This window comes from Xenopus laevis, chromosome 5S, assembly GCF_017654675.1.
Source record: "Xenopus laevis strain J_2021 chromosome 5S, Xenopus_laevis_v10.1, whole genome shotgun sequence".
NCBI classification, from domain to species: Eukaryota; Metazoa; Chordata; class Amphibia; order Anura; family Pipidae; genus Xenopus; species Xenopus laevis.
In genome coordinates, this window is record NC_054380.1 from 5841374 (window position 1) to 5855442 (window position 14069).

Sequence of the window (14069 nt, forward strand, 5' to 3'; positions counted from 1 at the left end):
TTATTGGGGAAATGTAAAGCTTAAAATACCCGAGCGGATTTGATCGGAGTTTGTAGCAGAAAATTTTGAGATAAAATCTGGCTATGATAAATAACCCCCATAGTTCTACAAAGACAATGATATATAAATACTTCCTTTCTTTATACGGCATCTAGAACTTAGAGAAGTTTATCCTCCAAGGACTGTAATGAATTCCAAATGTTTCTTTGTTTTCCCCAAGTCCATTTATCAGCCAGCCAGTGTAGTAAAATTCGTTTTACTACTTAAAACCACCCCCGTCCCGTGTGCATTTTGTCTGTTTACCAATTAAATTTAAATGTTTTTTGATAAGAGTCGAGCCGGCTGCAGGTCGTAAGTCGGTGTTAGATGGTTGAAGTCATAAGGGCCAGCGCAGCGAGTGAAATACCACGGATGTGTACAATATTCCGGCTGCCTGTGAAATATTATTTCAGGTTATAGCTTTAAACACATACATGTTTTAAAAAAAAAAACAAAACTTTTTTTCCTGGTATAAACTGTGCACGGAATGAAAAAAGTATTTTTTAACTGATTTTTATTTACCGCCAAGAACATTTGTGATACATTAAAAGTGAAAGGAGACAGTATAGGCTCCGTTCCATATATATGTTGTGTGTTCTTTGTGCAGACCCCGGTGATCTCATAGACAAAGCCCTCCATTCTGGGATGATTAACCCAAGTCGGCAATGGCAAACCCTGAAGCAGAACGCCGGCATGACGCATTTCGATTACCAGATTCGGGTCATTTGCGACGAGCATTATTACGGTTTCGGCTGCAACAAGTTTTGTCGCCCGCGGGAGGACTTTTTTGGACACTACACGTGTGATCAGAACGGCAACAAGACCTGTTTGGAAGGCTGGATGGGGCCTGAATGTAACAAAGGTAAATGCTTAACTTTATGGCCTTTTATTTAGGTTCCATGAATACAATTTGTTTTGGCGTAGACGGCAGAAACACACGTGGAGATTCTGCTGCCCGGCGTCAAATCGCCTCTTCTTCGGGCGACTAATCTCCCCGCCGGCTAGAATCTAAATCACCGGGGGGATGGCACTCGGAGCGCTTCATTTTATGAAGTTGCCTCACGAGGAAACTTCGGGCGACTTCGGAAAACAAAGCGCTCTGAGTGCCATCCGCCGGCGATTTAGATTCTAGCCTGCGGAAAGGCATTGCGGGGAGATTAGTCGCCCAAAGAAGAGACGATTTGTTGCTGGGCGACTAATCTCCCCCAAATCGCATCGTGTGCCTCTACCCTAAATAGTAGATTACTCAGTCCTATCAGCATCAACTCATTGGGTGACCCTTAACATTAAAGGAAAAGAAGGGTCTGCCAAAATGTAATTTGTGTCATTACTGAATTCAAAATTATTAAATATTACATAAAAAAATACAATTACAGGTATGGGATCTGTTATCCAGAATGCTCAGGACCTGGGGTTATCTGGATAAAGGATCCTTCTGTAATTAGGATCTTCATACCCTAAGGAGTAGATTTATCAATGGTAGAATTTACAGTTCATGGGAGTTTGTAAAAACGTATATAAACTCCCATGAACTCGAAATTTGAATAAAAACGTCTAATCAAAATTTTTCAAAAAAATTTGCATTTTTCAAACTCGGGTGAATGGGATCAACCCGCAAACTCGAATCCAATTTGAATTGAATTTGATTCGATCTATTTTCAGGAAGTCTGCAACTCAAGGATGTCCCCCTTAGGCTAAAATGTAGCTAAGGCCAAGCAATTTGTCAGGTTTAAGGTGGCGAATAGTCAAATTCGAACTCTTAAAGGGACAGTACATGATAAATTCCGGAAATTTAATTTTTTTTAAAAACTCAAATCGAATTTTAACAATTTTCTAGTCGAATTTCACTAAAATAAACTAGAAAATTTGAATTTTCACTTTGACCCTTGATAAATCTGTCCCTAAGTCTACTAGAAAATCATTTCAATGTTCAATAAACCCAATAGGCTGGTTTTGCTTCCAGTAAGGATTAATTATATCTTAGTTGGGATCAAGTACAAGCTACTGTTTTATTATTACACAGAAAAGGCAAATCATTTCTAAAAATTTGGATAAAATGGATAGCCTGTCTGTAATTCAGAGCTTTCTGGATAACGGGTTTCTGGATAACAAATCCCATACCTGTATATAAAAATATACTTCTTCAGGCATTGTTATAGAATATTGCACATATAGATACTCGTTTACAAATACTGTATTTTCCACCAGCGCAGTAACTCACAGCAACCAATCAGAGATTTGTTTCCATTATTGTATCTGCAGTAGACTGATAAAAGCTTATTGCTGATTGGTTGCTGTGTGGCAAACCTGCCCAGAGTTGGTAAATGAGCCCCATTGTATCAGACATAGGCTTTATCATCTGTTGTTTTTTATTTTTGTGTGTTTTCAGCAATATGTCATCAAGGCTGCAGCACAAAACACGGTACTTGCAAGACGCCAGGAGAGTGCAGGTAAATTACAGTTACCTTTCTACTTTGAAGATTTTAGGGGCAATGATTGAAGGGTTTTGCTGTCTGCGTTGGCATGAAAAGTCTATTGTCCTGCAGAATGGTGCTTTAGAAATGAATCGCTTAGCTGTTTATATTTCACGTGTATTGGATCTATTCATAGGGGAATAACCAGGTATCCCTTTAAAGCTCTGGCACTTAAAGGAGAACTAAACCCTAAAAATGCCATGTTTTATATACTGAACTTATTGCACCAGCCTAAGGGAAGGGGCACACGGGCAGATTCTGGGAGATTTAGTCACCTGGCGACTAATCGCCTCTTTTTCAGGGCGACAATCTCCCCGAACTGCCTTCCGCCTACTATAATGAGAAAACGCCAGCGCAATGGCACTCGCGGCGCTTCGATTTCCGGAGTTGCCTGAAGTTGCCTCACGAGGAAACTTTGGGCGACTTCAGTAATTGAAACGCCGCAAGTGCATTGCTGCAGGCGATTTTTCATTTTAGCAGGCGGAAGGCAGTTGGGGGAGATTGTCGCTCCGAAGAAGAGGCGATTTATCTCCCCGAATCTTGTCAATAGCAGCAATGATCCAGGACTTCAAACTTGTCACAGGGGGTCACCATCTTGGAAAGTGTCTGTGACACTCACATGCTCAGTGGGCTCTGATTGGCTGTTGAGAAGCTAAGCTTAGGGCTCGTCACTAATTATCCAGCAGAAAATGACCTTCCCTGGCTGTAATATAAGCTGATGCTACAGGTTTGCTGATTATTCAATTCTGATGCTAATTGCACTGGTTTCTGTGCTGCCATGTAGTAATTATGTGTATTAATTACTAATCAGCCTTATATTGTGACATTTCTATTCTATGTGTACTGTATATTGTGAGTGGCTCCCTAAGCTCAGTAAGTGACAGCAGCACAGAGCATGTGCAGTGAATCAGCAGAAAAGAAGATGGGGAGCTACTGGGGCATCTTTGGAGACACAGATCTTTACTGCTAAAGGGCTGTGGTTGCCTTGGGCTGGTACAGAAGCACAAAACATCATGTACAACATTTCTAGCTACTTCTTTAGTTAGGCTTTAGTTCTCCTTTAACGGGTTAATACACTCTGGTGACCATCCTCCAAGCCAAGTCTTTCAGTTATTCTGTAGAGTGGGATTAGGCAAGTCTTTGGGTTCCTTTGCTGCTGGGAGCCAACACCTGAGTGCTGAGAGGTAAATGGCTGGGATGGAATCTCGTCCGTAGACGCTGCTTGTCGCTGGCCTTTGAAGTTGACACTGTCCTGGCTTATACACAATGGGTTTAGCCTCCCCCTCTCACCATTTCATCATTAAAATACCGCCTTAGCTTCAAGTTACAGATCTTCTTTTATTTCAGCCATTTTTGGGGCTGTTCCTGTGTTGCATGTTTTCCGTTCATGGGTAACGCAATGTGCGGTAAAAACGCTGTTCTATATTTGCTTCGTATGCTCGAGTAACTTTGTTTTGTGTCTAATAATGGAGCTTTCTGTACAGCTTTAATGTTGTTATTATTATAACCTAGTGCTCAGTGTAAGGAGACAAAAATGCCTTGTTTATAAGGTTAAACATGTAATAAAAACAAGAGATGGTAATGTATGTGCAGAACATTCTTTGCTACATGTACTTGAGCTTCAGGGCTGAAGGGTAAATCTGATTTTCCCCATTAAAGGGGTTGTTCACCTTGGAGTTCACTTTTAGGGTCAGGGCACACACTCAGATTCGGGGAGATTAGTCGCCCGGCGACAAATCTCCTCTTCTTTGGGGCGACTAATCTCCCCGAACTGCCTTCCTGCCGGCTAGAAGGTAAATTGCCGACGGGAAGGCATTGTGGGGAGATTACTCACCCGAAGAAGAGGCGATTTGTCGGTGGGTGACTAATCTCCCCGATTCTCCATGTGTATCTCTGCCCTAAAGGTAAGGGAACACGCTAAGAATCGGGGAGATTTAGTCGCCCGGCAATTTGGACGACTAATCTGCCTGAAAAGCCTTCCCGCCAGCTAGAATCGAAATCAACGGCGGGATGGTACTCGGATCACTTTGTTTGCCAAAGTCGCCCGAAGTTTCCTCGTGAAGCAACGCCCGGCAACAAATCTCGTCTTCTTCGGAGCGACTAATCTCCCCGAACTGCCACCCCTGCCTTCCCACCCGCTAGAATGAAAATCGTGAGGCAACTTTGGGCAACTTCGGAAAATGAAGCGATGCGAGTTGCCATCCCGCTGGCGATTTACATTGTAGCCGGCAGGGGAGGCAGTTCGGGGAGATTAGTCGCTCCGAAGAAGACGAGATTTGTCGTCTGGGCGACTAATCTTCCCGAATCGCAGTGTGTCTCTGCTCATACATTCAAAAAGCAGTGCAAAAAAAAAAAGGCCAACATTCCATTGCAATTGCGTCGACCTCAATCTGGCACAAAAGCATTTTGGGGCAAAAATGAAGCCTTCTCTGTAAGAGGCAGCACATGGGCAGGATATGGACATACTGACTTTAACACCATTCATTAAAGGAACAGTTCAGTATAAAAATAAAATCTGGGTAAATAGATAGACTGTGCAAAATAAAAAATGTATCTAATATAGTTAGTTAGCCAAAAATGTAATGTATAAAGGCTGGAGTGACTGGATGTGTAACATAATAGCCAGAACACTACTTCCTGCTTTTCAGCTCTCTTGCTTTCCACTGATTGGTTATCAGGCAGTAACCAATCAGTGACTTGAGGGGGTCACATGGGACATAACTGTTGCTTTTGAATGTGAGCTGAATGCTGAGGATCAATTACAAACTCACTGAACAGTTATGTCCCATGTGGCCCCCCTTATAGTCACTGACTAACTCAGAGTTAGAGAGCTGAAAAGCAGGAAGTAGTGTTCTGGCTATTATGTTACACATCCAGTCACTCCAGTCTTTATACATTGCATTTTTGGCTAACTAACTATATTAGAAACATTTTTTTATTTATCTATTTACCCAGTTTTTATTTTTACACTGGACTGTTCCTTTAAAGGTGAATGGTGTGTTGCTTGGCAGGTGGAGTTCCCAGTGAGCCTGGTATTGGGATCCATGATTGTGGTCCTGAGACAGGAAACAGTTTTAGGTGTCCAGCGATCTGCCCGTTTGTCCTGAAGAATAAACACGACATCATTGTGTCAGAACAGCAGGGATTGTTTCCTCATGTTTAGTCCTTTCTCTCCGTTCCTCTCACCTCCCACTCGCAGGCCGGACATGCACTATTGCTCCTATTTGCTTAAGGTGCAACTTTCTCACAGTCCATTTGCAGAGCAACAAAAAAAGCCATGTTGGGCTTTAGTCCGAGAGATGGGGGAAAGGCTAATGACGGACTGGGCTTCCACGTTTTGTACTTCTGAGGTAACTAGTCCTGGCGCCACTCCTGGAGCCATATTTAAGGCCATTAGCCTGTGCTAAGAACATAAACCATAGAAGAGGCTGAAGGAATGATAAACTGGTTCATTCATAGGTTCTGGGATAACCATTACAATTAAAAGCACAGGCAGCCAGGGGAATTCCAATTGTTGGCAGATAACTGTCTGGGGATGCTGGGTATTGTAGTCCTGCCAGCAGTTGTTCTATAAATAACTATCGTTTTAATGGGGTCGTTCACAAACTCTTTTTTCCGCTGAGTTGTTTTCAGTTCATGAGAAATAAAGACTTGTTTTCAATTACTTTCCATCTTTTATTTTTGTTTTCCCAAAATGTAAGTTGAAAGTTTAATGTCCCTGTCTCTAGTGTTTCAGTCTGGCAGCTCGGTGATGCGCCGAATTGCCCTCCCTACACCCGCACCCGCCAGACTTCCGGGTTCCTTTTATAGACCCGCCCCACCGATGATGTCACAAAATGGGCAGGGTGAGCAGGCGCAAGGCTATAAAACCGGAAGTCGGAAGCAGGCGGGGAGAGCAGGAGGAAGAGCTTGACTCGGACCCGTCCACCACCCGCAAATGGGGATGCGAGATCGGCCGACCCGACCAACCTACGGGTAAACCCGCGGGGATCGGGCCGGCCTGCACATCACTACCAGGAGCATCTGAACTGTTACAATTTGTTACATTTAGTTGATCCATTTCTCTTAGTAACTATTGTATCAATTCTAACAGTTGCCTTTAATGAAACCCAGAGATTCCGCTCAGCTGGGACAAAGAAATGTATCAAGTAAATGTATCAATTTAGATCAGTTCGGGCTGAAACACACGGTGCGCCTTCTTCAGATCCGACACGATGAGATGAAGCGGATGCGACGACACCGATGCGCAGAATATAATTAAGGGCGGATTCGGGGAGATTTAGTCTCCTGGCGACTAATCGCGTCGTCTTCGGGGGTCGACAATCTCCCTGAACTGCCTGCTAAAATGAAAAATCGCCTGCGGCAATGCACTTGCGGCGCTTCGATTTCCGAAGTCGCCGGAAGTTTCCTCGTGAGGCGACTAAATCTCCCCGAATCTGCCCGTGTGCTAATGCCCTTAAGGGGTTGTCCTTTGAGTTAAACTTTAATATGATGTACAGAGGGATATTCTGAGACCATTTGCAATCGATTTTCATTTTTTATTATTTGTGGTTTTTGAGCGATTGATTCCGCAGCTCTCCGGTTTGCAATGTCAGCGATCTGGTTGCTAGGGCCTAAATTACCCTAGCAACTGTGCACTGATTTAAATAAGAGACTGGGGTATGAATAGGAGAAAGATGAGTAAAAAAAAAATGACCGCACGTTGAATCTTCATCCGACAGTCGCGTCATTTCGGATGCACGCAGCTTGTAGCTCCAACATTCCTATTACTTTATATTCGGCTCATCCGTCTCATCGCATTCCGCAAGACGCAGCCCTTAAAGGAGAATTCAACCGTAAAGTAAAAAAAACCCTACCCTACTTAGACCCCCTCCCTCCTCCCCCCCAGCTTAGCTGCTCCCCCTTGTAAATGCTCCTACCTCTTTACTTACCCCTCGGTGCAGATTCTGTCCAGCCTTCTTCCGGCTCTTCGGTAATCATCCGAATGAGACCGGCGTTTCGGCGATTTTTTTCGACTTTCGGTGCATGCGCAGTTGTCGCAAATCAGAAAATTGCTCCAACTGCGCATGCGCCGATCTGGCACTTCAATATTAGAAAAACAAATAGAAAGTAATTGGAAAAAATCTTTATTTCTGGGGAACAATCTGAAACCAACTGAACTGGAAAACGTGTTTGAAGGTGAACAACCCCTTTAAATAAATTTGTTCTAAGAGCTGGTGGTGCCGGTGCCGGAATCTCGCTGCCAACGCCACATCTCCTTGAGATTTTTATTGAGGCAAAAAATGATTGAGATTTCTCATGAGAACCCTGATCATACGCATCGTCCGACAAGGATAAGAAGCCGTCTTGCTATTCTGGACGAATGTGTCGGTTGCTTTCAGCTATTTCTGGCGTCCTTTCTTCGTATAATGATTACATTTAATTAAACAGAAAAAGGATGAAAACATATTTTGAGATTTTTTTTTTTTAATTTGTTGAATCCCCTGCAGCCTTTCGGATAAGCTAGCAGGGAGTTTTAGTTTAAAGGGGAACTATCGCGAAAATGAGAATGTAATATAAGCTTCCTCATACTGAAATAAGGAACTTTCTAAATACAACCAATTAAAAATTCTGTACCGTTTATCTTCACTATTCCTCTCTCAGCATCTGTTTCTCTTCATTCTCTCTTCATGCAGCAGTTGGGTGTCAGATATTCACTGACAGTTAGATCCAGTTAGAAAAATTTTTGACTTTTTTGGAACAATCCCTATCTACTCTATTGCGCTTCGCCAGGTCTGAGGTGGCGAAGGAAGTCTGGCGTAAAATGTAGCGTTCAGTACACTGCGCGCGTTAGTGAATTTGCGTAGTTACGTCCGTAGCGAAAATTCGCGAATTTGCGAAGTAACGAAAATGCCCAACACTAGTGAATTGACGCTAGCGTTCGTCGCTTCGGCGCTTAGTGAATTTGCCCCCATGATGTCTGGTGAGTTTAATAGTGAGCTCTAATACATCTTCTAGGCAAAAGGAGCCTGGGATCATACCTATATTTCGGTCTAAACCAGTAAAATTGGGCTCAGGAATTTCTCCGCCGGCTATTTCAGAGACTAAAGCCTGAGCTTTGTAATTAAAGCTGCTCTTAATAAGACTTTATGGGATAACTGCTTATTAGCCTTCTTTTTAACAATATGTGCGTTGCTGTGTTAATTCTGACAAGGCTTCCGAACTTTATTATATTTATTAAGGGTTTTACTTGATCTTTTCCTTAATTCGGAGAACTGGTTCCCTGCATTCCGCTGTCCTGGATGGAATTCGCTAGGGCTCTGGTGCAGTGCAATGTCTGTTCTTGCTTAAGATAAAAAGTACAGGGGGTGATTCATCTCACACAGGGAGGCTTTTACACACTGCACACATTGATGCCTTGGGAAAACGCCTAAAAGCCTTGGGATTGAGTCACACAGATTTTATTTGCCCATTTAGGAAACTAGAAGGAGCTGCTTCACATTATGGCTCGTGGTGTTCACTGCCTCAGTTGTGTGTGAATGGCCTCCATAAATAAGTGACTTATTGGGTGACCGTTCCAAACTTGTTGAGATTTCCCATGTAGAGAGATCAGCAACAGATCCCTTTGTCTTGCTGCCAAGAACTGGGATCTATAATAGGGATGGCCTTAAATGGGTTGTTCACCTTTAAGTTAACCTTTAATATGATGTAGAAAGTGATGTTTTCAGACAAATTGCAATTTGGTTTTGGTATTTGTGGTTTTTGAGTTATTTGGTTTTTATATTCAGCGGCTCTGCGGTTTGCAATGTCAGCAATTTGGTTGCTAGGGAACACATTACCCTAGCAACCATGCACTGATTTAAATAAGAGACTGGAATAGGTGAGGGTCAGAATAGAAAGAGGTGTAATGAAAAGTAGGGATGCACCGAATCCACAATTTGGGATTCAGCCGAATCCTTGGTGAAAGATTAGACCGAACCCGAATCTTAATTTGCATATGCAAAATAGGAAAGGAAAAAGTGGAAACTATTATTTCTGACTTTATGGCCCAGATTCTGGGGTAGATGATAGAATTCAGACTCTGCATTCCAGGGAAAAAGTAGCAATAACAAAATATTAGTAGCCTTACAGAGAGAGCGTTGGGGTCCGTGACCATTTGAAGGCTGGAAAGAGTAAAAAAAAAATTAAAAAAAGGACCGAAAAGTCACATGATTTCCATAACCGCCCCTAATTTACATATGCAAATTAGGATTCGATTCGGCCAGGCACAAGGATACGGCTGAATCCGAATCCTGTTGAAAAGTAGCAATAACAAAATATTAAAAAAATCCTAATAAAAAGTAGCAATAACAAAATATTAAAAAATCCTAATAAAAAGTAGCAATAACAAAATATTAAAAGTCCTAATAAAAAGTAGCAATAACAATATTAAAAAATCCTTATAAAAAGTAGCAATAACAAAATATTAAAAAATCCTTATAAAAAGTAGCAATAACAAAATATTGAAAAATCCTAATAAAAAGTAGCAATAACAAAATATTAAAAAAATCCTAATAAAAAGTAGCAATAACAAAATATTAAAAAATCCTTATAAAAAGTAGCAATAACGAAATTTTAAAAAATCCTAGTAAAAAGTAGCAATAACAAAATATTAAAAAAATCCTAATAAAAAGTAGCAATAACAAAATATTAAAAAATCCTAATACAAAGTAGCAATAACAAAATATTAAAAAAAATCCTAATAAAAAGTGGCAATAACAAAATATTAAAAGTCCTAATAAAAAGTAGCAATAACAAAATATTAAAAAATCCTTATAAAAAGTAGCAATAACAAAATATTAAGAAAATCCTAATAAAAAGTAGCAATAACAAAATATTAAAAAATCCTTATAAAAAGTAGCAATAACAAAATATTAAAAAATCCTAATAAAAAGTAACAGTAACAAAATATTAAAAAAATCCTAATAAAAAGTAGCAATAACAAAATATTAGAAAAATCCTAATAAAAAGTAGCAATAACAAAATATTAAAAAATCCTAATAAAAAGTAGCAATAACAAAATATTAGAAAAATCCTAATAAAAAGTAGCAATAACAAAATATTAAAAAATCCTAATAAAAAGTAGCAATAACAATATTAAAAAAATCCTAATAAAAAGTAGCAATAACAAAATATTAAAAATTCCTAATAAAAAGCAGCAATAACAAAATATTAAAAAAAAATCTAATAAGTGGCAATAACAAAATATTAAAAAATCCTAATAAAAAGTAGCAATAACAAAATATTAAAAAAATCCTAATAAAAAAGTAGCAATAACAAAATATTGAAAAATCCTAATAAAAAGTAGCAATAACAAAATATTAGTAGCCTTACAGAGCATTGGGGTCAATGGCCATTTGAAGGCTGGAAAGAGTCAAAAGAAAAGGGAAAAAAATAAACAAGGAAGACAAATTGCAAGGTTGCTTAGAATTGTCCATTCTATAACATTCCAAAAGTGAACCACCCCTTTAAAGTGGTCTCAGAGTCGCATTCTATCACGTACCCTAGAATCTGGCCCATAAAGTCAGAAATAGTCAGAACACAAAAATGCTATTTTTTTTCCTAATTCTGTATCAAGCGCTTGATGAGCCAAATGGTTAAATGGCAATTTTTTTTTTATTGTTTCAGGAAAACAAAGGTTAATAAAGCCCTTTCTAACTTTATTTCTTCCTGAACTCTTTCTATTTATTTATTTTCAAGACAGGAAAGCGACATTTCCATTGTTCCGCGGCTTTTTCTCTTGGACACGCAATGGATTGTCTGTTGTGCCGTGGTCTCGAGATTGATTTGTCACCCACCCTCCCTGTCCCTCCCTGTCCCTCCCTGTCTCATTTAAATGACCTGAGAATAGAGTTGTATTGTGTTGCGTGGCACCATGCTGGCTCTCCCAGAACAGTTATTCTTTTGTGGAGACCTTGGCAAAACTGCTAGTGGGTTTATTTACAAGAAACCACCAAAAAAATCCCACCCTGTTTGAGTCTCATGGGCGTCGCTGGGTGATAAGATTTCCCTTTTGCATTGGCACCGAGCACTGAAATCGGCATTTTTTTTCCTACATGTTCTAGATGTCAATATGGATGGCAAGGGCAGTACTGCGACAAATGCATTCCTCACCCGGGATGTGTCCATGGCACTTGCAATGAACCGTGGCAGTGTCTGTGTGAAACCAACTGGGGCGGTCAGCTGTGTGACAAAGGTACAGTAGAACTGTCTCTCCCCCGCTGGGAGTCCAAGCACCGCACTCAGCACTACATTAGCAGCCCTCAATAGATCAGCTATTGATTCATATATGCGCCTTGCTTGGGTTCAATAGGTATATGAGCCCTCAATAGATGTTAAAGTAAATAGAGAAATATTGCTTTTTTTCAGTTAGCTGCAAAGGCAGAATTCAGGGCAGAGGCAAAGGCTCGTTAGATTTGTTGGAGGTAATTTAGACACGTTAATGACAGTCTAATTTCGCTCACGTGCTGTAATGCTCTCCTACCATTGTAAAGTCAAACTATCGGCAACAACAACCACAACAAAAATTTGCCGCAGCCGAACAAAAGCACAGAGAATTCAATTAACTGCCGCTGCATGAGAATAAGGGCAGAGACACGCGCTGCTGTTTCCAGAGATTACTCGCCCAGCGACAAATCGTTTCTTCTTCGTGCGACTAATCTCCCCGAACTGCCTTCCTGCCGGATAGAATGTCAATCGCCGGTAGGATGGCAATCGGAACGATTCGGCCTTCCGAAGTCGCTCAAAGTTGCCTCACGAGGAGACTTCGGAAGGCCGAAGCGATCTGCCGGCGATTTACATTCTGGCAGACGGGAAGGCAGTTCGGAGAGATTAGTCGCCCGAAGGAGAAGCGATTTGTCGCTGGGCAACTAATCTCCCGAAACAGCAGCGTGTGTCTCTGCCCTAAGAAGGGGAAAGAAACCACCACCCTGTAGAGATCGATTATACTTTACTGTCTCTTTAGTCCCTGGTGTTTGGTCTTTGGGAAGAACCCCAACTTATTGTGTCAGGCTGAACAATTATAGGGATGGGGGAGTTAAAGGGGTTGTTCACCTTTAAATTAACTGTTAGTATGATGTAGAGTGATATTCTGAGAGTGTAATTGGTTTTCATTTTTTATCATTTGTTGTTTTTGACTTATTTAGCTTTTTATTCAGCAGCTCTCCAGTTTGCAATTTCAACCATCTGGTTGTTAGGGTTCAAATTCCCCTAGCAACCATGCATTGATTTGAATAAGAGACTGGAATATGAATAGGAGAGGCCTGAATAGAAAGATGAGTAATAAAAAGTAACAATAACAATACATTTGTAGCCTTAGGGTGGTGGCACAGGCTAAGATTCCGGGGAGATTAGTAACCCAGCGAGAAATCTCCTCTTCTTCAGGCGACTAATCTTCCCAAAAAGCCTTCCGCCGGCTAGAATGTAAATCGCCAATGTGATGGCACTCGGTGGGCTTCGTTTTCTGAAGTCGCCTCACAAGGAAACTTCGGAAAACGAAGCGATCCGAGTGCCATCCCGCCGGCGATTTATATTCTAAACGGCAGGAGGGCTTTTTGGGGAGATTAGTCATTGGGCGACTAATCTCCCCGGAATCTTATCTCGTGTCATCACCCTTACAGAGCATTTGTTTTTAGATGGGGTCAGTGACCCCCATTTGAAAACTGGAAAGAGTCAGAAGAAAAAGGCAAATAATGCAAAAACTATAAAAAAGGAATAATGAAGACCAACTGATAAGTTGCTTAGAATTGGTCATTCTATATCCTACTAAAAGTTAAAGGGATACTGTCATGGGAAAAAAAAAATTTTTTCAAAATGAATCGGTTAATAGTGCTGCTCCAGCAGAATTCTGCACTGAAATCCATTTCTCAAAAGAGCAAACCGATATTTTTATATTCAATTTTGAAATCTGACATGGGGCTAGACATATTGTCAATTTCTCAGCTGCCCCATGTCATGTGACTTGTGCTCTGATAAACTTCAATCACTCTTTACTGCTGTACTGCAAGTTGGAGTGATATCACCCCCTCCCTTTCCCCCCCCCAGCAGCCAAACAACAGAACAATGGGAAGGTAACCAGATAGCAGCTCCCTAACACAAGATAACAGCTGCCTGGTAGATCTAAGAACAGTGATCCCCAACCAGTATCTCGTGAGTAACATGTTGCTCTCCAACCCCTTGGATGTTGCTCCCAGTGGCCTCAAAGCAGGTGCTTATTTTTGAATCACAGGGTTGGAGGCAAGTTTTGGTTGTATAAAAACCAGATATACTGCCAAACAGAGTCTCAATGTAGGTTGACAATCCACATAGGGGCTACTAAATGGCCAATCACAGCACTTATTTCGCACCTTAGGAACATTTTTCATGCAAGTGTTGCTCCCCAAAAACTTTTACTTCTGAATGTTGCTGACGGGTTCAAAAGGTTGGGGATCCCTGTCTAAGAACAACACTCAATAGTAAAAACCCATGTCTCACTGAGACACATTCAGTTACATTGAGAAGGAAAAACAGCAGCCTGCCAGAAAGCATTTCTCTCCTAAA

At 41.0% G+C, this 14069-nt stretch overlaps 1 protein-coding gene across 2 annotated transcripts in view; it reads left to right on the forward strand.

Annotated features, from left to right (window-relative positions):
- The window catches only part of jag1.S (jagged 1 S homeolog), a 70585-nt gene that overhangs the window by 29890 nt on the left and 26626 nt on the right, over positions 1 to 14069 (forward strand). For both annotated transcript variants that reach the window (XM_018264845.2, XM_018264846.2), the window contains exons 4-6: positions 647 to 901; positions 2429 to 2489; positions 11597 to 11727. In XM_018264845.2, the coding sequence (XP_018120334.1) occupies positions 647 to 901; positions 2429 to 2489; positions 11597 to 11727 (447 nt within the window). The remainder of the gene's footprint in view (positions 1 to 646; positions 902 to 2428; positions 2490 to 11596; positions 11728 to 14069) is intronic.